The sequence below is a fragment of the Eulemur rufifrons genome, chromosome 16 (genome assembly GCF_041146395.1).
Source record: "Eulemur rufifrons isolate Redbay chromosome 16, OSU_ERuf_1, whole genome shotgun sequence".
Taxonomy (NCBI): domain Eukaryota; kingdom Metazoa; phylum Chordata; class Mammalia; order Primates; family Lemuridae; genus Eulemur; species Eulemur rufifrons.
In genome coordinates, this window is record NC_090998.1 from 74,172,814 (window position 1) to 74,199,108 (window position 26,295).

At 38.9% G+C, this 26,295-nt stretch overlaps 2 protein-coding genes across 2 annotated transcripts in view; one reads left to right on the forward strand and one right to left on the reverse strand.

The window, feature by feature from the left end:
• The first annotated feature begins 4,139 nt into the window (after nt 1-4,139).
• SNRPF (small nuclear ribonucleoprotein polypeptide F) lies at nt 4,140-10,890 on the forward strand. The gene is made up of 4 exons (XM_069490817.1): nt 4,140-4,265; nt 6,150-6,275; nt 10,114-10,178; nt 10,752-10,890. The coding sequence occupies exons 1-4, from the start codon at nt 4,263-4,265 to the stop codon at nt 10,816-10,818; spliced, it is 261 nt and encodes an 86-aa protein (XP_069346918.1). The 5' UTR covers nt 4,140-4,262; the 3' UTR covers nt 10,819-10,890.
• An 848-nt stretch (nt 10,891-11,738) lies between these two features.
• CCDC38 (coiled-coil domain containing 38) overlaps nt 11,739-26,295 on the reverse strand; it is a 42,710-nt gene continuing 28,153 nt past the window's right edge. Inside the window, exons 12-16 of the mRNA XM_069491353.1 lie at nt 24,739-24,890; nt 23,314-23,449; nt 17,231-17,436; nt 14,453-14,546; nt 11,739-11,971 (exon numbers count right to left, since the gene is read on the reverse strand). Of these exons, the coding sequence (XP_069347454.1) occupies nt 11,858-11,971; nt 14,453-14,546; nt 17,231-17,436; nt 23,314-23,449; nt 24,739-24,890 (702 nt within the window). The 3' untranslated portion in view covers nt 11,739-11,857. The remainder of the gene's footprint in view (nt 11,972-14,452; nt 14,547-17,230; nt 17,437-23,313; nt 23,450-24,738; nt 24,891-26,295) is intronic.

Sequence of the window (26,295 nt, forward strand, 5' to 3'; positions counted from 1 at the left end):
TGTTAAAGTTATTATCTTTAAATATGGATTTTGGGTGTTTTCTTCCTGTGTGCTTTTTTGATTTTCTAAGTTCTTTGAATTAACTTTGTATTGCTTTTGTGGATAAAAAGAATACTATACAAACAAATCCCATTTCATATTTTGCAAATAAATTAACAAACTTGGCTTAATAGAGTGTTGCTCAGGAGTAGAAAAGAGTGGTAATCTAACTAGACTTGTAAACCTTTGTTTCTATTGCAGTTATACATTTTGATGATATCAAGGCTGCTTTTTAAAAGTTAGAAAATATTCTTTGTAAATTGCTAGTGATTTCTTCTGCATTCTTGTTTACACAACTAACTTTCTTAGCAAATTTTTCTTTTCAGAGAACAATGATAAATTCAGCTCCAATGGAATTCCCATAAATTCCAGATTAGTCACGTTTATATTAATGCGGATTTATTATAATCCAGAACAAAATGATCAAGAACAGTGTATCCTCCTTTCCCCACAAATAGACCACAGATATATCAAATCATCTTATGAAAAAATTATCTCTTTTGATCTCATATGAATTCCTATCATTTGTTGTGGATGCAGACCTTACTCAATATTTACTCTTGTATAATTTAATTCAAATTACTCATAACACAAACGTGTGACTATGCTGGCTTGTCTGTCATCCATATTCACATATTTGAATGTTTGAATGTATCCTTATTATTGCCTGGAACAAGCATATGCTGCCTTGGGCACTGTTCTAGTTACTCACTTCAAATAGTTTATTGATGAGCATTCAGGAAGGTAATTAAGTAGCAAGCAAGCTTTGAACAGCAGTAGCGAAACAATCTTTAATTGTTCTCGCTGAGACTACTTCAAATGTTACGTCCAAATCAAAAGGGATCTTCATTACCTACTTCATCCCATTTGCTAAGGAAAGGCTAGATACGTCTTGTTCCTATCATTTGGGTAGGTGAAGATATTTGGCTTAAAATTCACATCATGTACATTTCCTTTCCCCATCTCTTTTCATTTTCATCTTCTTGCCCAGCAGAAGAGAGTTAACTCAGCAAGGAATGTGGGTAAATACTGGAAACATTCTCAGATACAGAAGAGACTGTGGCTCAGGATGTTATTATAATGTTCAGAAAGCAGGGAAATTGTTGGCTTGAGTTAATGCCAGCTCCCTTGTTTACTGTCCAAGTCTGCTTAAGAGATAAGTCTTTGGAGCGTATGTGTGTGCAGTCTGTGTGTGTGTGTGTGTGTGTGTGTGAGAGAGAGAGAGAGAGAGAGAGAGAGAGACAAAGAGACAGAGAGGTTGATGGAGAAAGATCACATCATACATGTGGTTACTTGTTTGCAAGATTCTGAAGTTCTGCTAGATGATTTTGATTATAACAATATGGTTAATGTTACTTGTTTATTTAGCTCAAGATATTGTTTAAACTATTGTTATTCTAATATGACCAATGCTAACTTTAAAAATGAATATATTTCTACCACCTCTCAGATGAAAAGATTCACTGGCTAAACTTCCTAGAAGAATATATTCTTGGGTGAACAGCTACATGTTTAAAGTAAGATTAGTGGATATGCAAGTGAGTTGAGGGTGGCGGTGATCATAGTCTTCTATTAATCACTGGAACATAATTGTGAAAAAATAGTTATAGACATGAACATTAACACATGTTAAAAATCTCCAAAAACTGAGGCAAAAAATATTCTCCCTGTTATCAATGTGGCATTGTCTAATGACAAAATTTTTTTAAAGGGAAACTATACAAAATTATAAAGAAAAAAATATAAACCATCCCTAATTCCATAACCTAAATATGACACTGATAACATTTTGGTGTTTCTCTTGTCTTTTATTCTAGTCACATATACACAAGTGTCCATATTTTATTTAACATTATTAAGATCTATTTACATATTTTGGTGTCTTGTATTTTTCTGTGTCATTAGAAGTCTTTGTAAATATTATTTTAAATTGTTATATTTTGGCTGGGCACAGTGGCTCATGCCTGTAACTGTAGCACTCTGGGAGGCTGAGGCGGGAGGATCGCTTGAGGTCAGGAGCTTGAGGCCAGCCTGAGCAAGAGCAAGACCTCATCTCTACTAAGAAAAAATTAGCCGGGCACTGTGGCATGCACCTGTAGTCCCAGCTACTTTGGAGGCTGAGGCAGGAGGATTGCTTGAGCCCAGGAGTTTGAGGTTGCTGTGAGCTAGGCTGACACTACGGCACTCTACCCAAGGTGACAGAGTGAGACTCTGTCTAAATAAATAAATAAATAGTTCTACGTTATCATATGAAAGAATTGTTGCCTATGGAAGTATTATTTAGCCACTCCACTACTATTGACCATGAACATTTTTGTACACTCCCACCTTTTATCTTGTTAAAAAAGGGTGTTACAAAAATAGTACACCAAAACAGTTGTTCTTTGATTGATGGGATTACTAGTGATTTTAGTAACTTTTTAGAACTTTTTATATTTTCCAAAATTTCCTCAAAATATATGTATGCCATTTATAATTAGAAAAATACCAATGACCTATGGCCACTTAATTTTAATAAGGTATTTAAGATTAATATTTAACATGAAGAGAAAAACCAACTTTAAACACAACTATTTTTATGTAGACTACTGTAGTATTTTGTTTCGCTTCATTGAGAAAACAGCTAAAAGTCAGACTTCTAAAGTACATACTGAGCTTTTGAAAGGTATTTTTATTAAGTAGAAAAAGCAAAAAGTTTTGGGGTTGACTCCCAGCTGTGTAGCCCGGGGCAAGTTCCCCGTTGTGCCTACCTCCTCATCTCTAAAATGGGGTTGTAACCCTAAATCAGACCATTTGGTAAGGCTGCCACAATTGTGAAAGGGCTCAACGCACAGTAGGAACTCAAAAGTCTGTACGAAGGCTAAAGATTCATGAAATGATCGACAAACTAAGAGAAAAACCCCCTGAACTTTGGGGTAAATAATTCCAACAACTGTTAGGTAAAAACTACACTAGAAATTACTGTCTTGTTAGTTTCTCCAGCATTCACATGGATAATATTAAAATAATAGTTAGCAGCCACTGAGCCCTTACAAGGCCAAGCGCAGTTTTAACCGCTTTTACATTAATTATGTAATTCTCCGGACAACCTTGAGGATGCTACTGTTTTTAAAGCCATGTTACAGTCGAGGAAACAAAGGCCCTAGGGGATTATGACACTGCCTAACACCATCCCCGCGTGGCAGATGGAGTTTCTGAACTCAGGCTGTCTCCCAAGTCTTGCCCACTTCTCCCTCATGCCGCAATACGCAAGAGTTCATCCTCAATTCCAAATTCATCTCTTAAGGGCTGGGGGTGGGGTGGGGAAAGCAGTACTTCCCAAAGTGTGTATCTCCAAGAACTGCATTTAGCATTTCAAATCAAAGTGAGCCAAACACTGAGATTACGGGAAAAACCCCAGTGAGATTCTGATTAATACCGTTACATCAGAAGAATTAATCCGTGATAGCGTAAATTCTCCTTACGTCCTTAATTACAAATGCACGTAAAAAGACCGCGCCGGATCTCCTGGCAATGCAAAACAAACAGACCGACAGGGAGCCGATCACTGAAATAAATTCTGTCCCTCTCTCCGGTGCGTTTCACCCCCCCCCCCCCCCCCCCAGTTTAGTCTCGTCCCTCCCAAGGAGTAGCAAGGGTTTAAAAAGGGTTGAAATGGGCGTTACTTAACAGAGAACACCCAGGTAGAAGGGGGCCGTGGCAGAAGCGCCCCCAAATCACGGAACCTGCGGAAGAATGAGGAAGAAACTCTAGAGCCCCGAACTTGTTCTCGCCGGTGTAAAAGGACAAAGCAAGCCCCCATCAGTCAGGCTGACGTGAAGTCACGTCGGCTCTACAGGGTACACGGCCTCTCCTAGGCCGCCCCTTGAAGCACCCGAGCCCGGCCCCGCGGCCTTTACAGCCTGGCTGCTACAGCCAGGCTGAGCTGCGCCGCCGAACGTTTCCCACAGGCCAGAGCGCCGCGGGCAAGTAACAAACGCCCGCCCGGCCTCCGGTTGCCGGGAAACGCCGTCCAGCCATCTCCCCCAATCAGCACGCACCTCTTTGTGTCCAATCACAGAAGCCAGGAGAGCAGTGGTGGGAGGTGAAAGGTTATACTGCTGTTTGGCGGCCATTTCTTTTAAGCTCAGCGGTTCGGGACCTGCGGTAGCTCCTGCAGTCACGAGGGACAGGCTGCAGCTTGGTCGGTGGCGAGTAGCCTGCAGCAGTCGCCGGTAGTTGCGATGGTAAGGAGAAATAGAATGGCTGGAGAGCGCGGGAGGGAGCGAGAGAAAGAGAGAGGGAGAGCGACCATCCTCGCCGGGCCTGGTGGTGGCTTCGCGCGTTTCCCATTGATCCGCGTGTGGCGCCGCACACCAGCTCACCAGCACCTATCTCCTTCTCTGCGAATTCTCAGGCGCGCGCTCCTTCCAATGCCCTTCCCTCCCCAGAAGTGCCCCTTCCTCCTTCTATCTCTTCGTTTGCATCCTGGCCGAGGTATTGTTGGTCGAGGTAAAGCTGAAGAAGTTTTCACTTCCCACTTAGACTCCAAAATCCGCTTTTATTCCATGAAAGCACTGATGATGCTCCCATGCTTCGGATAACTCTGTCGGGTATGGGCGGTGTCCCTAAGAGCACCTTGTTGCATCACTCTTCCCTCTTTTTACATAGGTAGCCACTCTTGCCTAGAACAGCGTTTTTCCTCTCTGGAAGTAAGCCCAAACAATAGCAAATACGCAATTGCAAATGATGATAAGTGCTAAGAAGAAAGCAGACAGGATGCTGTAGGAGCGCGCGTTTGTACATGAGAGGCCTGGTCGGATATGTCTTCCCTAGGCTAAGTGACGTGAAATATGGCCCCTCAGAAAGCAGGAGGAAGAATGTACCAAACACTGGGAAGAGGAGCATAAGGCCTTCGGCCGGAAAGAAAGCTTGACCAATTGGAGGAATTGACAGAAAGCTACAGCGACTTGCAAGAATAGTGGTTATGAGATAGGGTCAGAGGAGCAGGCATCAGGCAGGACCTCTTAGGCCCTATTGGGAGGTGTGGATTCTACTCCAAGTGCAACTGGAAGCCAGTGAAGCGTTTTAAGCAGAGATAATGACATGATTTACTGTAAAAAAAAAAAAACAAAAAAAGATGGTTGTTGCATGGATAATATTGTAAGTTGGAGAGAGTGAAAACTGGAGACCCCTTAGGTTATTGCAGTAGTTCCCATGTCCTTTAAGTTATTACTCTGAATATGCTTATCTTAGAGAGGTTTAGTAGCCAAGTTTCTTGGTTCTTTTCTTTGGGATGACAGATGAGCAGATGGAGGGGGGGATGTCTGAATTTACTGGAGGTACACTGGTTTGCTGAATAAACAAACATTAAGTGATTGTTTTAAGTAAGAGGCAGTGCTGTTGACACAAAGTCAGGTAAGACCTACTCCTAGGTGACAGAATTAAAGTGAAAGACTGTCAAGTGAGACCTGCCCCCTGCTTCCTTTCGTAGCTTCATATTTGGGACTCTGACTGACAATACTGAATTGTTTGTATGTCCCTAAGGTCACCTTGTTGCATCACTCTTCCCTCCTTTTACATGGGTAGCCACTGTTGTCTGGAACAGCCTTTTTCCCCTCTGGAAGTAAGCTCTCATTCTTTAAAACTGAGGTATTGTTTCAGGCAACCTTTCGTTTTTCCCCCGGATTGGTTTGGTACATTTATGCATAACATATCTCCTCTTATTACATTATAATATACAATTCTCTATTTGTATGTGTCCCCCCTCCCCACCCCCAGCTTCTTGACAGGGACTCTGTCATTGCATTTTTTTGTTTGTTTGTTTTTGGTACCTTTACCTTTGTTTCTTTAGAACTTGGAACAGTGGGTGATATAGGTATTCAGTGTTTCTTAAATGAATAATGAATATTTTGTTTTAATGGGTTAGAGGTGAAACTGGATATTTAAATTTCCCTAATGCTCTTTAATAAACAAAAGTGAAAATAGGTAGTAAAGTGATGGGGAGTCAAGAGTTTGCTTAATTTGGACACTGTAAAATATTGATGGGTGATTTAGTAGAGGAAAGTGGGTGGTAGAAGCCAGGCTAAGGAAAAATAATCCATTGGATCCTTTTTTTGTTCTTTGTGCAGAGTTTACCCCTCAATCCCAAACCTTTCCTCAATGGATTAACAGGAAAGCCAGTGATGGTGAAACTGAAGTGGGGAATGGAGTACAAGGGCTACCTGGTATCCGTAGATGGCTATATGAACATGCAGGTAAGCTAAAGAGTTACAAAGGTCATAACATTGTGTTTATTTTGCTTCACTTTATCCCTTAAAGGTTTAGTGTCACAAATACATATAATTAAATCGGCAAACATAAAGCAAAATTGAAAAATAAAGTCAAGATCAGGGAGGATGTTATAACTGTGATATGCTAGGTATAAGACATGAGCCTAAAACTAAAATTCAACAAGATTTTACTCCTAGTGGTTAAAGTAAGACCTCAGATATTTGATTCATAATACCAAAGGGAAACACTAATTTGCTGGAGAAAACAAAACTTCCCAGCATTTAGCTCTGAAAGAAATCTTTCCAGTGAAATTCTTAAGTTTTTTAGTGAATGCCAAAGGCACAACATCAAAGTAATTCCATAAATGCATTTCTTCAGTGGGAAGACAGATCAGCCAAAGGAAATGAACTGACTACATGTCAAACTACTTTTTCTAAATGATTCAGCCAGATTTTTTGTTATTTTTTTTATTGTGGTAAAATATACATTAAAAATTTGCAACTTCAACCATTTTCAAGTGTATAATTCGTGGCATTAAGTACATTCACGTTGTTGTGCAGCTATCACTGGTATCCATCTCCAGAACTTTTTCGTCATCTGAAAGTGAAATTCTCTTCCCACTAAACAATAACTTTCCATTCTCTCCTCCCCTCAGCCCTGGTAACCACTGTTATACTGTCTGTGTCTGAATTTGACTACTCATAGCACCCTCATATAAGTGGAATTGTGAAATATTTATCCTTTTGTGTCTGGTTTGTTTTGCGTAGCATAGTGTGTTCAGGGTTCATCTGTGTGGTAGCATGTGTCAGAATTTGATTCCTTTTTATGACGAATATTCCATTGTGTGGATATACCGTATTTGAATCTATTTACCTCTTGATGGACACTGGGTTGCTTCCACCTTTTGGCCATTGTAAATAATGCTACTGTGAATATGTTTGAGTCCCTGCTTTCAAGCTTTTTTGGGTATATACTCAGAAGTGGAATTAATGGATCATATGGTAATTTTGTGTTTAATTTTATCTTCTTTGGAGAAATGCTTATTCATGTCTTTTGCCCATTTTTAAAATGGAGTTGTTTGGTTTTTTATTGTTTAGTGTTAGTAGTTTCCAGCCAGGTTTTTAAAGGTTACTTTGTCAGGGGCTAAATCCAACCATGAATCCAAGGACTTCATACTTGTATGCAGAGTACTAACAGGAGTACTTGGGTAAGGAGAGAGCAAAGATTTTCCTTAGGTATTTACCACCTGAACAGATGACACTTAAGGTCCCTAAAATTCTTATAGAGCAGGGTTTTGGTCTAGAAAAGTCCCCAAACAGAACTCATTTACCAAGACCATGAAAAAAATCTGAAAAGTGATGAAAATGCTCTGACTTAGTGATGACAGTTGCACAACTTTGGAATATACTAAAAACCACTGAATTGTACGTTTTAAAAGAGTGAATTTTATGCTATGGAAACTACATCGCCATAAAAAAGGATAAACAATAACCACTTAATATTTGGTTTTAGAATTGATGTAGCTTGCTGGTGAGCCTGCTAGAGTTACAAAACAAAATATTATGTATATCTGAGTAACCAACCACTTTGAGTAAATAACCACATTTTGAGTTTGTTCACTCATCAAATACTTATTGAGTACCTGTTATGTATCTGGCACTGTGAATATAGCAATGAACAAAACAAAGTCCCTGCCCTCAAGAGTTTTATGTTTTAGTGGTGGGAAATGGTAATATAATTTGATATTAGATATGATAGATGCTATGAAGAAAAAGAAAGCAGAAAAAGGGAATAGAGTGACAGTGTGTACACTATTAGATAAGGGTAGCTTCTCTGAGGAAGTGAATTTAAGCAGAGACCAGAATTAGTGAGCAACTCAAGTATCTGTGGAAAGGGCATCCTGGTTTTAGGGAATAGCAAGTACAAAGGCCCTGTGGCAGAAGCATGCTTGGTGTGTTAAAGGCGCAGCAAAAAGGCCACAGTAGAGTGAATTAAGGGAAGTTAGGTTGGAACGGTAGCCATGGAGAGCCTTTTAAGTGATGGTGAGGACTTTGGATTTAATACATGATAGAAAGCCTTTGGAACATTATTATATGATTAGAAACCAGTTAAGTGTTGGTGAACATGCCACAAATAATTACTTTTTAAAAATTAGTTGCTCTTAATACATTATTTCTCTCTCTCTCTCTCTTTTTTTTTTTTTTTTTTTTTTTGAGAGAGGGTCTCATTCTGTTGCCCAGTCTGAGGTGCAGTGATAGGATCATAGCTCACTATAACCTCCCTAACTCCTGGGCTCAAGCAATCCTCCTGCCTCAGCCTCTAGAGTAGCTGGGACTACAGGTGTGTGCCACCACACCTGGCTAATTTTTCTATTTTATGTAGAGAGAGGGTCTCGCTGTGGTGCCCAGGCTGGTCTCGAACTGCTGGCTCAAACTTCTGCCTCAGCCTACCAAAGTGCTGCGATTACAGGCATGAGCCACTGCACCTGGCCTAATAATTATTTCTGTTAGCTGTTATATGCAAACTAATTGTCTGAACAACCACATATGTTTTAGACAAAAACCATATCCTCTGCATAATAGAGATTACTTTTCTATTCTGTAGAAGGAATAATATTCTATAGTAGTATTCATTAACATGTTTTAAATACCTTATGTCACATCCTCCTTAAGCCCTGTTTTTCTTTCCCTTTTCCACTTGCCTAGTTATGACAGAAACCTCCCTCTCTCCCTTCTCTCCTCTTCATTCCTTTATTCCTTTTGTGAGTCCCAGATGGCAATGATTGTGATTTTTAAAAATCACATGTAAAGTTATTACCTATATGTAGAAGGAAACAAACATTTGATGTTTGATGTAAGGTTAGAAATAATAGAGTTCCCTGAAATAACTACAAAGGTCCCAATTAACTGTTTAACCTCCTCTTAAGAACTTGTTTTTTCCTATTTACTAGTATATAAATTTTTAAAAAAATTCATATTTAATTTTTTGCTTTGGTTGACTAATATAAAAGTATTTTGTATTTTAGCCATAGCTTTTTTTTTTTTTTTTTTTGACAGAGTGTTGCTTTGTTGCCCTGGCTAGAGTGAGTGCCGTGGCGTCAGCCTAGCTCACAGCAACCTCAAACTCCTGGGCTTAAGCGATCCTCCTGCCTCAGCCTCCCGAGTAGCTGGGACTACAGGCATGCGCCACCATGCCCGGCTAATTTTTTCTATATATATTTTTAGTTGTCCATATAATGTCTTTCTATTTTTAGTAGAGACGGGGTCTCGCTCAGGCTGGTCTCGAACTCCTGACCTTGAGCGATACACCCGCCTCTGCCTCCCAGAGTGCTAGGATTACAGGCGTGAGCCACCGCGCCCGGCCTTAGCCATAGCTTTTGTACACCCATTTGGATACCTCAGTATGATATATCATGTTGTTATTCTGAGAAAAGTTAACGTCTGGTTCTTTAGAACTGAGTTTTCAGAAAACTTTATAATCACAACTTAGTTGTAAATTGGAGACTGCCTTCCTCCACACACTGTCCTGATATCAAATAGAAAGAAATATTACATAATCTGGGAGATTTAGAAACTTAGGTTGAAACAAGCTTTATTATATATTAGTTCAACATCCTTGAATGTTAATTTTACTGAATATTTATGTGAAACCACAAAGTACTACAATAGTAATAGAAAGCTAATCTAATTATTACTTACAGATGAATTTGAGTTACTGGTATAGAAAAGGTCTCAGTTAATAAGTCCTCTCACCAATGTTAGGTATGTTGTACTATTTTCCTCCTGTGTGATATTATACTAATATATTTCTTTTTATTGAAAGCTTGCAAATACAGAAGAATACATAGATGGTGCATTGTCTGGACATCTGGGTGAAGTTTTAATAAGGTAACAAACAGCAGTAGTATATTTAAGGAATTACAGCATTAGAAATAGCTGTTTAAACAAATTAGTACAATTTTGGAATCACTTTTTTTAAAAAATCACTATTAATTTAACATAGTACTTTACAACTAGATTTTAGAAGTCTTTGGAATTATTAAACTTGTCAAAGGTGAGGTTTAAATATTTTGGAGCTGTTCAGCCTTAAGATTTTTCTGGTGTTGATAATACATTTTGTGGCTCTTAGCTGTAACCTTTTTCAAGTGGCTTTAATTGCAGGAGCTTAGTTTTAAATTTTAGTTGAGACTGGCTGCTGTTAAGGATTTCTGTTATACCTATTTTCTATATTAGCTTCAAACCTCCAAATTCTAGTAATTTTTTCCTTTGGAAAGTCATAAAGATGTCATTTCATATGGTGAAAAATAAGTGCCATGTGCAACTCTTTAAAAAGAGAAAGAATGATATGTTGTAAATTCAGCATTCAGTACTTTCATTATGGAAAAAAATCTAGTAATAGTAATTCAGATCACACATACTTGCTGGTTGGAACAACAAAATGGACTGTTTTTCTGTTTACAGGTGTAATAATGTCCTTTATATCAGAGGTGTTGAAGAAGAGGAAGAAGATGGGGAAATGAGAGAATAGCATCTTTTCTGGGTGTTTTTTTTTTTTATATATATTTCTAGACAATAAAGATTTGTTTGTTTTTCAACTTGACTTGTGAACTGTTCATATTCAAATATTATGTTCAAAGCTCAAATGTTGAAGCAACTGAGATTATTCACAGAATTATTTATTAAAAGCCACCCAACTTCACTTAAGTTGGCTTTCTTTTGTAAGCCCAATACTGCTTTTTTTCTGTAAGGGATAATTACATGCTTTAGAAACTTTCATGAAGGTGGATTTCGGACCTTTTCTTATATATTAACTGAGACCTTTTAAAAGCAACTTTTACAGTTATTTTTGAGCCACTCTTTACACATGTAAAGTTAAATATTTTCTTAGTATTAATATATTCTGTATCGATATAAGCTAAATGTACATATAATAGCTAAAATTGATACATCATCTATAAATTAAAATGATTGTGGAGATAGGGTACAACAGAAATTGTGCACTAACATTTAGGCTAAAGACATACATACAGTTTGTTCAAAATTTTCTGAAGAGAACTTAATGTGAAATAAAAACCAGTCTCAAAGGTATGTTCTAGACCATAATCTAGTGGTTTTCACTTAAGTTTTAAACCCCTTGAATATTTTAGAGTTGTACATTGTTAAAATGTATATTCCATAGTGATAACCAAATGCTGTGAACTTCCCTATAGAAGGGTTGAAAAAATATATCATTTAAATTTTCATGTTGTCAGAAAATGGCCATTATTATACTTCAATGGTCATTTATCATATAGTTTTATCAATAAACTCTCTTTGGATTTGTATCCCCAACTGGGACAACTCAAAGTGTAGATATAAATGTTTAGCTATATAGAATAATACTTTACGATATGAATACTGAAAGGCTTCAGCAATAGAAAATAATCCTGTAGCACTTTAGAATCAGGGCCTGTCTTCCTCAAATTGATTAGGCCAGTATATGGGGCAGAATGTTGCCATTACTGAAAGCCAAAATCGACAAAATATACCTAAAACATTCTGGCAATGAAATGTCTTACTGCTGCTTTTCAAGTAAAAAAATATTCTTCCTCTTGTGTTTTTGTTCTTGTATCACTGACTAAAAGTATTCTTTGTTTGCTACCAGATGGAGGTTTTGAACGATAGACAAGTCGTCTTCCCAACTGAAACAAAAGAAAAACAAAATACTTAATATTCTTGAGCATAACCATTTTCTATTGAAGTAGGTGGAATACCATTATTAACTTGATTTTTACAAGGAGTAATATGGTTTAAAATACTAAGTAATCACAATTAAAAGGGATTGATAACCTAATGGGTGTCTAACATGCTAGGCAAATTTGTGCACCCATAGTAAGCAGAAGAAAGCAGTTAGGTTTTACGGCGAAGTGGGGAGATTTAGGTAAGGTCATCAAATATCATATGGTTCAAATGTGGTCAGCCTAGAACAGCACCATGTTGGAGGCCATCATTTCATTTCTCAGTAAGTACCATAGCTAGTTGCTTTGAGAAATCTTGTTAAATGAAAATGTCGGAAAACTGTACTGTCTTCTTAACCCCAGTATTACTGTTGGCTCTTGGAGGTGTTCCCACCAGGAAGGATTTAGAGAAATCCCTAGTTCACACCTATTCATTCTTTCTGGGGCATACATACTCAAATATCACTGCTCATTTTTTTTCCCCCTTTTTGTTTTGGGATTTCCTACCCCCTTTGTTTTTGTTTGCTTTTATAGCTGAATTTTTGTAAAAATTAAATGTATAGATGAGGAAACTACATATTCTATTAGACATGAGATTTGATAGGACATCACGCTTCTTGAAAGGGACAATATTGACATTTTAGGTAGTGAGACTGTGCCTTTGCATTGCAGAATTCTTAACATTCCTGGCCTTAGAGAACCTAAATAACAATAGCACTCTTCCCTATCATCCTAACAACAGATGTATCCTTGAGGAACTGGAATACCTGAATTCCTTTTCTAATGTCAGAATTTAGTCTTGCTCTGTCAGCCTAGCTCACAGCAACCTAAACTCCTGGACTCAAGAGATCTTTCTGCCTCAGCCTCCCAGGTGGCTGGGACTATAGGCGTGTGCCACCACACCCAGCTAATTTTTCTATTTTTAGTAGAGATGGGGGTCTCACTCTTGCTCAGGCTGGTCTCAAACTCCTGAGCTCAAGCGATCCTCCCACTTCAGCCTCCCAGAGTGCTAGGATTGCAGGCATGAGCCACCTCGCCCCTAATGTCAGAATTTTTAACCCTCAAAGATCTTTGGTAACCTTTTTAATACTGTCTGTGAAAATTGCCAATGGTGAAGTGTCTTAACTGAGTAAACATCAGAGGTCTTTGTATATTGTTGACTTACCAGATAGCCATTTTTTTTCCAGTTTTAGTTTTCATGCTTATTTTTGGTCTGTTAGTTCAATAAGCATTTATTCAGTATCCACTGATAAATAAGCCAGGCATTGGGGATACAAAGGTCATAAAACTTATGGCCTACAAGAAAAGATGAATATACTAAAAAATAATTTCAGTTTGGTGGGTTGATGATGGTTAATTCTCTCTTGGGAGGAGAGGATAGGTGAGGAAAGTCTTCAAAGGCAGAACTGAATTGAACCAGATAAATACAGATTCCTTTTAAGATAAAGTACTTATTTAAATAAAATATCTTAAAGTAATCCCTTTTTGACATGGTACATATTAACAGTTATACTTCAGAAGTTTTTTCAAGTTCTTCAAGAGGCTGGTTGTAAGGCACACAGTAAGCACTTACTATGTGTCAGCTATTATTATGGTAAGAATCAATGTCCACATGAGCTTTGCAGGTAACCATGAGGTTGTCTTCCTGGAATATATTTCAGACCCTACCCCAGAAGAGGGAGCGTGGCACATAGAAACTAAAGGTCCTCCTTTATCCTGTGTGGAAGTAATGGCCACATGCACTCAGTGACTGCCTAGGCCCAAACTTCTGATTGGACAGGTAATCTTGCAATATAAAGAACCCTGGCTTCTGGTCCTGATTCTGCTGCTAAATCAGAAGTAACTCTGGGCAAATCATTTTAACAACTATCAATCTCATTACCTTTACAATGTGAGAATTAGAAGGCCTTTCCAGGTTCATGTAATTCTCTGGGTTCACTATCTCTAAACCATTGATTTAAAGAAGCAAGCTTCATAGCTACTATTTGTAAAGAAGAATATACAAATACATAGAATATTTCCAGGAGGATGCAGATGAAACTGTTAACAGTGGTTGCCTCCAGGGAGGGGAACTGAAGAAGATGGACTTCCCTGAGTATTTTGTGTCTTTTTAACTTTGAACCATATGCTTGTATAGCCTATTCAAAAAAACTTTTTAAAAATTCTCTGGTTTTATGAACCTAGGGCTAAAGAAAAAGGGGAGAGGAAAGAGGCTTCTTTTGCCGAAAAATGGGTCTAATTGAGAACTTTAGGCTCAGTAATTTGAATTATTCTGACAGTAACAAGGAACCAGAGAGAGACCAATTGAAGCTGTGAGTGAGAAAGATTATTTTACTGAAGTTTAACCTGGATACGTCAGACAAATAAGGTACTTTGTTTTGCACCACAGAGACACTCACATACCGATGTGTCTGGATCTATTGATATTAATAGCAAAACACAGACCTTTTTCTTTGGCTGTGCTACTGCCCTTTCCAGAGCAGCTTTTAGCCTTTCCTCCTGGTGTCTTTGTTTTTCTCTCATTTTCTCATCACGCAACCTGTCACAAGAGGGAAGAAACATTCTTATAAGTCTTATAAGTCTCATCATTACTGTTTGATAATGAACTATCTAAATATAAGACCTTTACAGTTAAGTGAAAATGACACTTCATCCATAACAATGGCTTTTGAATAGTCAGGTAAATCTCAACAACAAAGTTTTGAAATGGAAAGAAATTTCATTTCACCATTTTGGAAGAAATAAAATTTACCCAGATCTTGGTCTAAAATGAAACCAGCACTGTCATCACTACAATTATATTTCAGCACTTTATAGTTTGTATAACAGATATTTAACTTTCAACTGTTTTCCCCCTTTTTTAGGCCTTTTAATTGAAGTGTGGAATACATACAGAAAAGTACACAAATCACAAATATATAGCTCAATGAATTACCACAAAAGTGTATTTTCCAGTTAATCTTTTTGAACAGTGTCTTTAAGAGCAAGAAATGCTATTTGTCTTATTTTCTCTTTCCTTTATGAGGGAAAAATTAAATGAGATAACCTATGCAGCCTATCTAGTAGAAGATGGTGAGGACTAGGTACTCAGTAAGTGATAGCTATTTTACGGGCCTATTTAATTATATCCTAAGTCTCAGGTTATATACTAGGGGATGGAAATAATATTTACTGAGCATTTTTTATGCAAAATTAGATGCCATGTTAGGTGCCTCCAAACCATGGGGAAAATCAACTAAAATTCTCTTTTTAATAAGAATGGATATAATTGGAATTAGATTTGTGTATCACTGCTGAAAATAAGTTGCCATTATACTCTGATGAGAATATGTTTGCTACTATAAAAAATGCAAGTGTTAGTCTAATCAGTCATACTGAGGTCATTTTATGGGAGCAGTAATCTCCTTTAGAATTTTTTTTAGAGAGTCTTGCTCTGTCACCCAAGCTAGGGAATAGTGGCACAATCATATCTCACGGCAGCCTCAAACTCCTAAGCTCAAGAGATCCTCCTGCCTCAGCCTCCTGAGTAGCTGGGACTTCAGGTATGTACTACTGTGCCCGGCTTTTTTTAAATTATTATTATTTTTAATAGAGACGGGATCTTGCTAGGTTGCTCAGGCTGGTCTCCCGACTCCTGGGCTCAAGCAATCTGTCTTGGCCTCCCAGAGTACTGGGATTACAGGTGTGAGCCACTGCTTCTGGCCTAGAATTTTTTTATTAAAAGTTTGCTTTATGTTCAATATTGCATCAGGATCACCTAAACATATATTCTGGAGTTCATTTTTATATGGAGGAAACAATGTCCCCCATGTACTAGTTATGTAGTTAAGCAATAACAAAATATCTAATACTAATGGCTAATATTTGTGTACTATGTGCCAGGCATGCTTTAATGCTTTTACATGGATTAATTTAATCCAAACAGCAACCCCAGAGGTACCCTAATTACTGCCATTTTACAGATAAACAAACAGACTAGAGAGGTTGTGCTGCCTGCCTAACGTCACAAAGTCATAAATAGTTGGACCTGAATCGAACCCACTCGGGCATAGTTTCACGCCCGTGCTGGTAGCCATAGTACTAGTCTGCCTCCCGAGATGTTTGCTATTGCATAAACATTATCCCACTTGTAAACATTTCCTATGTGCCACGTTATGCTAGGGGTCATGTTATATTCATAAACATTGTCTCAGACTAGTACAATTGGCCGTCTGTACCCACCGTTGCACATGTGGGGATTCAAACAAGTGCAGGTTGAAAATATTTGGGGAAAAAAAAAAACAATAAAAAATAATACAAATTTTAAAAATACAGAACAGTAGCTATTTAGCTAATCTACATGGTATTAAGTAATCTAGAGATGATTTAAAGTATACAGGGTAGGTTATATGCAAATGTGCCATTTTATATAAAAGACTTGAGTATCTGAAGATTTTGGTGTCCTCGGGGGTCCTGGAACCAATCCTCTGCAGAGGGACAGCTGTGTGTGCATAATCCTCATTTAACTCGGTGTGGAAATTTGTAAATCAGTGCATTCTGAAAGGCCCCAGCTTATGGCAGTGACACCCTGAACTTGTGCTTGATCTAGTCTGAAAGGCCCCAAGCTATGCAAGGATATGGGGGGCGGGGGAGTTCCAGGATGATAATCCTTGCGAGGGTATTTTGAGAAATAAATAAATTAATTTGCAAATGCTGTGTAAGTGTTGGCAGTTATGCACTGAGGAAAACCGTGTTGTGTGGCTTTGACTTTCAAACAATTCCTTCATAGATTGAGTCTCCCTCTAGTTTTCCAATGTAGGGCTCCTAATTCTATGCCTTGGGTCGTTCACCACAGGTATTATTCTCTTTCCACATGATAGCTCTTCAAAAATTTGCATGTAGCTTGTGTGTTCACCCTGAAGATTTGCTTTTCCAGGCTAAAAGCACCCTCTCGCCCATCCCAAGCTAGGTCACTTGCCCCTTGTGAACTCTGTTCACCCAGTTCCTTCCTTCACAGTGCTCATTACCATTGGTAATGACATTTATTTAATAAGAATATTTGAAGAATGTGTCTCCCGCACTAAATAGCTCTAGGAAGAGAGCAGGTCTGGGTTTGGTTCCTCCCCACTGCATCCCTATATGGCAGTCCTCGCCATGTAAGAAAGACTTGCTAAAAATTTGTGGAATCCATACAAAAATGGCTACTCATTAAGTAATTCGCTATATTTATATCATAAGACATACTTTTGCCGCCGTTCTTTCTGTTTCATCCTCTCAATTGCCTCCACGCTTTCTTTGGGAATGCCTTCAATGAGATCACTCAGTTCCACCAGGCGAGACTCTACTTTTACCAGCTTTTGAACTGCACTGAGGCTGCCGACCTCAGCATCTCCAATGCAGACTTTGTACACTTGATTAATTTTTTTACTAAGTGAATCTATCAGTTTTTCCTGAGTATAAGAGGAAAAGAGCAGAAAACACAACATCACATCAGTATTTGGTTGCTCATTCAGTAAGTATAAAATTCCATTTTACTATATTACAGTGAAAAGTCCTTTGTATGTTACTATGTTTCCTTTTTTAAAAGAAAAACTTTAATATGACATAGACCAGTGAGGAAATATTGTGGTGATATTTAATCTATTTTATATAATCAGATCATTACTATAGTAACACTTTGTATTTTCTTAAAATATATTTAGGTCTAGGCATAAAAGTAATTATAATAAGATGGAATATCTTTTTGCTTGAAAGTTTTTGTATATTTGATTCTCTTAAGCATTCAAGTAGAGGCAATATAAACATTTTAAAGCCTTTTTTGCCATTCTGAGGCATTTCCTTTTGGCACAATATGTGAGCCTCCCTTTTTTTGCATTTATTACTCTATTGCTAAACTATAATCATTCTATATGATAGTTATTTGCATACGTTTTCTCTCTCCTAGGCTGTAAGCACCTGGAAGATATGCTTATGCTTACGCTTATATCTAAAACAGTGCCTTGCACATAACTACACACTTAATAAATGTTTGCTGAATAAATGACTGAATGCATTCTCAGAAAAAAAAATTACAAGCAAACAGATTCCCAGGCTGGCCTACGTAAGCCTTTTTAGGAGTTTAATCTTCACTCTTTCCATTGGGAAGCCACTGCAGTATTCCAGTCTAAACAGAAGCTTAGGCCAAGCCTTGCTGATCCCTTTACCTCAACACTGCGCTGTTTTAACTGCCGGCAGATATTCTTGAGCTGGTAGATAACATGTCTTGGGACCCCAAGAAAATTCTTACCCTCTTTCTCCGCTGTTAACGGGGCATTCGCAGCTAAGAGGAGCTCAACAAACTGCTGGACAATGTGACTCGCTCTCCAGGCCACATTCTGCCCAAATTCCCACTTCTGCTCAAGAAGATGAGGTTCACCATGTAAAGCCAAGAACAAATGACACACTCAAGACAAATATGTCTCCTGGAGCCATGGGAAGCCCCTCCTGGAACCACAGACTCCTTACGGAGCCATCAAACTTAATTATAAGCCAAGATCTGATACTAAGCAAGAGTGTACTTCCAACAGTGTCTCGCCTACCTCCTAGTTTAACAAGCTATCTGATTGTCCTATTTAGCATAAAGCTCCTTTTTGCTCTCTGATGTAACACTTACAATAGTTCCTATTTATGTTAAAAACACACTCTTTTTAGAAAACTTAGAGAAATACAAAATAACAGAAAAAAACCAAAAGTCCCATTTGCCATAAATCTCCTTTTGTTCCTCCCTAAAATAGCACTTAGTGTGTTTCCCATTTATATAACAACACATCTTTTTCATAGAAGGAAAAAAAGTAAGAGTAACCATTAGGGACTGAAATATTGTACATTCCATATGGAAAAACAATACTACTGCAACGTAAGTCACTAATAAAGCAGAAAAAATACTTTAAAAATGTACTGAAAACTGGTTTTGAGGAAAAAAAACTTTAATATGAGAAGGGTTTCTAGTTGATAGATCTCTTTGAACACTTAGAGCTTTAGAGATGGATGGGCAGTGGCTTTTTAGGATGTCTTCTGTTTTTTCTTTTTGTTTTTTTAAAGTTCCCTCATCAAACAGAAGAGAAAAAGACGAGTTGTTTTCTTAAGATAGCAAGACAGGAGAGAGGAGAAGAGAATGAGATTAAAGAAGATAACTCATGGCCGGGCGCGGTGGCTCACGCCTGTAATCCTAGCACTCTGGGAGGCCGAGGTGGGCGGATCGTTTGAGCTCAGGAGTTCGAGACCAGCCTGAGCAAGAGCGAGACCCCATCTCTACTAAAAATAGAAAGAAATTATATGGACAGCTAAAAATATATATAGAAAAAATTAGCCGGGCATGGTGGTGCATGCCTGTAGTCCCAGCTACTCGGGAGGCTGAGGCAGGAGGATCCCTTGAGCTCAGGAGTCTGAGGTTGCTGTGAGCTAGGCTGACGCCACGGCACTCACTCTAGCCTGGGCAACAGAGTGAGACTCTGTCTCAAAAAAAAAAAAAAAAAAAAAAAAAGAAGATAACTCATGTATGAAAGAGATTGAAGGCCTGGCCTGACAGAGCAAAAGGGTGAAGAAAAAGGGAGCACAAGGCACAGCCTCCTGATGAGAAAAGGGACGTTTCAGCCCGATCCCTGGAGCTGCCACCAGGTGGCAGGCCAGGCCCAGGACAGCTCCAGGGAAGCGCCGCCAAGGGAGGCTGCAAGGGCTCGGAGGGGCTCCGGAGTCTTCAGGAGGCGCAGTGGGGCAGGATTATGGAAGACTGATGAGAATTCAGACGCCTTTCAACAGGGAATGGGAAGTGATATGACCAGAGCAGCATTTTAGGAGGACTCACTGTACCAAAACTGGACAGGGGATGGGGGGAAATACCGAGATGTCTCTGAAAGTCCTTTCCAACTCAAGGATTCTGTAATTCTAATGCCTGTCCCGTTCTGCTGTGTGCTGACTGCACAACTCTCCCAATTGAACCTGATCAGCTTCCTGTGCAAAAGAACAATAACACTAGAGAGAAACACGTTCTGCGACTTGAACAATGGAATAGCTTATGTTCCATTTCATGTTCAATGAACACGAACCAACAGCTGCTACACAAAGCAACATGGGTGAATCTCACAAACATAATATTGAGAGAAAGAAACCAGACATATTACATGATTCTGTTTCTATAAAGCTCAAAACCAATTTTGAGCTTTAAAGCTAATTGGTGATGAGAGAAGTCAGGACAGTGGTAAAGAGGGACAGTAAAGGCTGGAAAAGAGTATGAGGGAGGTTTGTGGCGGGGTGGGGTCGGGGGGACCGATAATGGTCTATTCCGGATCTGGGGGGTGGTACAAAGGTGTGCTTGCTTTGAGGAAATTCCTTGAGAGGTACGCTTCTGATTTGTGCACTTTCAACAGTACATTATACTAGAATTTAAAATTTTAAAAGTAAAATATTGGATCAAGGAAAAAATGTTTAGGGGATTAAATACAGTTGGGAATGTGAACGTTTTTAAAAGAATAAAACATGCATTTCACAGTTAGAGCTCCAAAGTAACTGCGACAATTTATGAATATCAAAATTAGATACATCAATTATACTTCAATAAAGCTGAAAAAGAAACTTTAAAAAATTGGTACAACTATGTTTACTTGTAAAGGATTATGTTTTCTGCTTTTTTTTTTTTTTGAGACAGAGTCTCACTCTGTTGCCCCGGCTAGAGTGCCATGGTGTCAGCCTAGCTCACAGCAACCTCAAACTCCTGGGCTCAAGCGATCCTACTGCCTCAGCCTCCCGAGTAGCTGGGACTAGAGGCATGAGCCACCATGCCCGGCTAATTTTTTCTATACATATTTTTCGTTGTCCATATAATTTCTTTCTATTTTTAGTAGAGACGGATCTCTCTCTTGCTCAGGCTGGTCTCGAACTCCTGAGCTCAAACGATCCACCCACCTCAGCCTCCCAGAGTGCTAGGATTACAGGCGTGAGCCACCGCGCCCGCCCTGTTTTCTGCATTTTGAGATCTGAACAAACATGGGGTGGAGAAGCAGGCAAATTCTAAGAATACTTTTCCCTCCCCATTGCCCTGCTCTACCTCCCTGTCCACACCTCATGTTTCATATTTCTAGGAGACTCCAGGAATCATCAGCCCCATTTCCCCAGAGCGTACAGTACATGAATGCCACATTTACACTTGTGACCAAAATTTTATGGATAGTCTTTAGAAAAGTAATTTTCAGATCAATTCTACCTTCTTTGTTTAGGAATCTGGTCGCCTCACTGTATTGAAAATGCCACTTTTTAATACAATGCCCTAAACTTGGATGAAAGGGGCTTGGCTGGGGTGGGGCAGATGGGGAAGAGCAGTCACGGGTATTTATCTGACATTTTGCATGTCAGTCACCCCGTCAGAATTATTTGAAACAGAGTTTTTGTTTTTTTGTTTTTTGTTTTTTTTGTCTAAGCACTTTATTTTTTTATTTTTTTTTTTTTAGATACAGTATGTCCTCATAATGTATACATTATTTCTTGTACAATGATATGAAATAATATGGGAAATATTCATGATAAATTATTAGGTGAACAGTGCAAGTTAAAAACAATAGTTTCATATTTTTTCCCCACCCCCCCCTTTCCCGAGTCAGCACCTTCAAGTGTTACCACTCCCCAAACAGTGCGCAACGCACTCATTGTGTAGGCATACCCCCATCCCCTCCCCCACCCCCCACCTCAGTCTGATGTCCAATTGGTGTCGTGAAACAGAGTTGAAGGATGGAAATGACCCAAGTGTCCATCAACAGATGAACAGATGAATGGAAAAACAAAATATGATATATACATACGATGGGATATTATGCAGCCTTAAAAGGGAATGCAATTCTGATATATGCTACAACATGGATGAACCTTGAAAACATGCTAAGTGAAATAAGCCAGACACCAAAGGACAAATACTGTACAATTCCACTGCACCTTACATGAGGTACCTAGAATAGTCAAATTCACAGAGACAGAAAGTAGAGTGGTGGTTGCCAGGGCCTTGGCAGGGAGGAATGGGGAATTATTGTTCAATGGGTACAGATTTTCAGTTTTGCAAGATGAAAAAGAGTTCTGGAGATGGTTGCAAAACAATATGAATGTACGGAACACTACTGAATTGTACATTTAAAAATGGTTAAGAGTCTATTGAAAAGATGAGAAAGTTCTGGAAATAGTGGTGATAGTTATACATCGCAAATGTACTTAATGCCCTTGAATTGCACACTTAAAATGGTTATATGGTCAATTTTATGTTATGTATATTTTACCACAGTAAAAAAAAAAGCGGGGGTGGGGGGGCGGTTAAAAAAACAGCACTTTATTGAAAGGTGGCTGTCATTGTACTTCTTGCTCTAGCAATGCACAACCCCATCCCCTGCTAACTCGGGGTGCTATAGCAGCCTAGGAAATGGGGTGTGTGTGTGTGTGTGTGTGTGTGAGCCATAAATGGCTTGTGCTGTTTGTAACCCTGCCCACCTGTGGGTAGGGGAGGACAGTCATCTTTTTCTCATATAGTTCCCCCAAATCTACCTCTGTTTGGAAATCAAATTCATAAATGTGATATTAGCCCCACATATTAGCTTTGAATTTTTATTTATTTCATTTGAGGTTTTTACAAAGAAACCCATGTTAGATGGAGCCTCTTGTGGGCCTGAAAATTAACCTAATCATTCATTCAACAAACATTTCTTGAGCACCAACTTTATGGGGACATTAAACTGAGCTAAGAATGGTAAGACAGACAATCCCTTGAGGGGTTTGCATCCAGCCGGGAGAGGTGAACCTCTCAGTAAGTAATGTACTAGCACATGTCACTGGTGTTTTAATGATGAGTCTTATCTACGCAGGCCCAAAGAAGCTGACATCTATTACAGGCTGAGTGTTGGACAAATTTTCCATTCAGTGTTGATTCACTGTTAATTGTGTTGATTCACTGCTTCCTCTGTTAATTACTTGCTTCATGAATTACCACCAAAATGATCACAGGCAGTGAACTACTTCATATGTATATATTCTGACTGAAAGAAATGTATTCATAGGGGAAAACCTCAATATCATGGTTTGTAATACTTAGAGCAACGTTGTAAGAGAACCCCACTGCCAATCTGAATGCTTTCTGTCTGTGTCAATTGACTGTTACCTGCTGGCAAGATAATGCCAAGCTGGTTCTTCACTCCCATCATCAAACTGGGACTTGTGGTTTTGCTTTAACTGCTCTATTCAAATGCTTAGTACGCAGGGAATGCAAATTATTGTTATCAGGAGCCAAAAGAAAATTCTGGTAGGCAAAGAAAGATTACCTGAGCATCTGAATTAAATTCTCCAAAATTAAATAGCCGGGACCTTAATTCCAATTCTGCTGCTTTTTCTTCTTCTCTCTCACAGTTAGCCTTAAGCATTTCCTTGTGCTCCAAAAGAAACTCTATGTTGCTATTTCTAGTGCAAAAGAAGAAAAAGACCCTCATCTGAACTTTGTAGTTTAGTGAAATAACCATCAGTCGGGAGCTCCAATCCTATGTCAACATCCTATATCTATCGAGCCAAATATGAATGCATAGTTGAAGACATTGCCAGAGGACCCACAACTTTTCAAGTTAAAATGAGAAATATAAATGTACACAGTGCTGCTTTTAACTTCCATCAGAAGGCATTTTCTTCTCCTCCCGTATTTGTGTGGCATCCCTTGCATCCCCCAAACAGAGAGCAGAGCTGAGGTGTCAGGAACCCAAGTTGTGGTGCGATCTAGGAGTGTCAGTATTCTCAAACCTGATCATCAGAGTATCTGGAAGGCCTGACTCCCTCGCTTAGAGATTCTGATAAGGATCCTCTACAGATAGATTCTGACATAGATCTTCTCTTTCTGCCCTTTTGTACCCACCCTGTCCCAGAAAATCATGCTGGGGGTGGGGGACACCATACACTTCAGGATTGGGAAAGACAAGGATTTAAAGGATACAGAAGTGGTGGTCATGACAGAATGATTTTTAGGTTCTTGCCTTCTGAACAAATTAATTTGTTCTGAAGTTAAATGTACTTTGTCCTATTGTTTAAAAAGATTGCCATCTTCTGGCCCAGAAAACTGATCTGGAAAAGGTTTTACACATTTTTATAATGAGTAGATGTAAAGATCCATTCTCTGTGATTTGAAACTTTTTCAGTTGTAATAATACAAAATTTTAGAATAGGAAGAAATTTTGTGAGTCATCAAATCCAGCCTCTTTCCCCAGACAGAAATCCCTTCTGTAATAGCCCCAATATGTTGATATGTACATTCTAACATGATATAATATTTAATTGCAAAAATTGTGAGATTATTATTTTGCTGAGAGTCACAGCCAGGAAAAATGCATATATTAGCATTATCATCCAAAGCATGATTTGATTAAGAAAATGACAGCTAGCCAAGTGACAGGGTGAAAACTACACTAGACTAAAATTAAGGCAGTAGGTACCATTTGAATTCTTTTTAGTTTTTTAAGCTATCTGTTATTATTACTATCTAGGAAAATATCTTGACCAAGTGAAAGAAAGTAGGGACAAAATTAAACTAAAGCCCATCTATTCTGTGTAACTGTAGCTTCTACCTTTTACACCCCACAACATAATAAAATCCCCAGCCTGAACCCAGAGAGACCACAAGGAAGAGCCACATGTGAATAAGCTGGACTCAGACTCTGGTTAGAAATTGCTTAATGGAATAAATCGACTTGTTTTTAATGACTTACATTTTATCCTGTATAACTTTTTCTCTTTTGTTTACATCTTCAAGATTTTCATCTACATCTTGGGAATATTGGACCAAAGTAAGATTCCGCTCTTCCAGCTCTACGAGGACTTGAAGCAACTCTTCTGGTTCTTTGAAATATAGCACTGGGTCCTAATCAATCAGTAATGAAGAATATAACTCAGTTAAAAATCTGCTACCTGGCCAGGCGCAGTGGCTCATGCTTGTAATCCTAGCATTCTGGGAGGCCGAGGCCGGAGGATCGCTTGAGCTCAGGAGTTCAAGACCAGCCTGAGCAAGAAAGAGACCCCATCTCTACTAAAAATACAAAGAAATTAGCCAAACAACTAAAAATATATATATATATATTTTTTTTTTTTTTTTTTTTTTTTTTGAGACAGAGTCTCACTTTGTTGCCCAGGCTAGAGTGAGTGCCGTGGCGTCAGCCTAACTCACAGCAACCTCAAACTCCTGGGCTCAAGCGATCCTCCTGCCTCAGCCTCCCGAGTAGCTGGGACTACAGGCATGCGCCACTATGCCCGGCTAATTTTTCTACATATATATTTTTAGTTGTCCATATAATTTCTTTCTATTTTTAGTAGAGACGGGGTCTCACTCTTGCTCAGGCTGGTCTCGAACTCCTGACCTTGAGTGATCCACCCGCCTCGGCCTCCCAGAGTGCTAGGATTACAGGCGTGAGCCACCGCGCCCGGCCCTTAAAAATATATATTAACAAAAAAATTAGCCGGGCATGGTGGCCCATGCCTGTAGTCCCAGCTACTCGGGAGGCTGAGGCAGGAGGATTGCTTGAGCCCAGGAGTTTGAGGTTGCTGTGCACTAGGCTGACACCACAGCACTCTAGCCCGAGCAACAGAGTGAGACTCTGTCTCAAAAAAAAAAAAAAAGAAAGAAAGAAAATCTGCTACCTGTGTGCATGTGAGTTATCCAGAAAACACAGAGGAGTAAAGGAATTCTGTTCCATTATGAGGGAGACTTGGGTAGAGAATTGTATGGGAGACTTGCCTCTTTCCAAATGAGAGCCGGCTCTCTGGAAGAGGAAATTTTGGGTGCTGGGGGCAGATGAGAAGAATTGGAGAGGGGAAGGGGAAAGGAACGAAGAAGGAGAGGATGAGGAAAAGAGAAAGAGGGAATAGAGAAGAAGAGGAGGCGAGGGCAGGAAGAAGTGAAAGGGAAAGACAGAGAGAAGGAAGAGAAAAAAGAACACAGAAGGCTAAGTGAAGGTCATTGATCTCACATTTTAATTATTTTATATTTTCCAAATTTTTAAGATTAAGTATGTAATACTTTAAGCAATTAAAAAAAAATGACTTGGGTATTTGCACACCCATGTTCATCATTATTTGCAATAGCCAAGACATGGAAGCAACCTAAATGGACGGGTAAATGGCTAAAGAAAATGTGGTCTACACAGACAATGGAATATTATTCAGCCTTAAAAAGGAAGTCCTGTCATATGCTACAACATAGACAAACTTTGGGGACCTCATGCTAGGTGAAATAGACCAGTCACAAAAAGACAAATACTGCATGTTTCCAC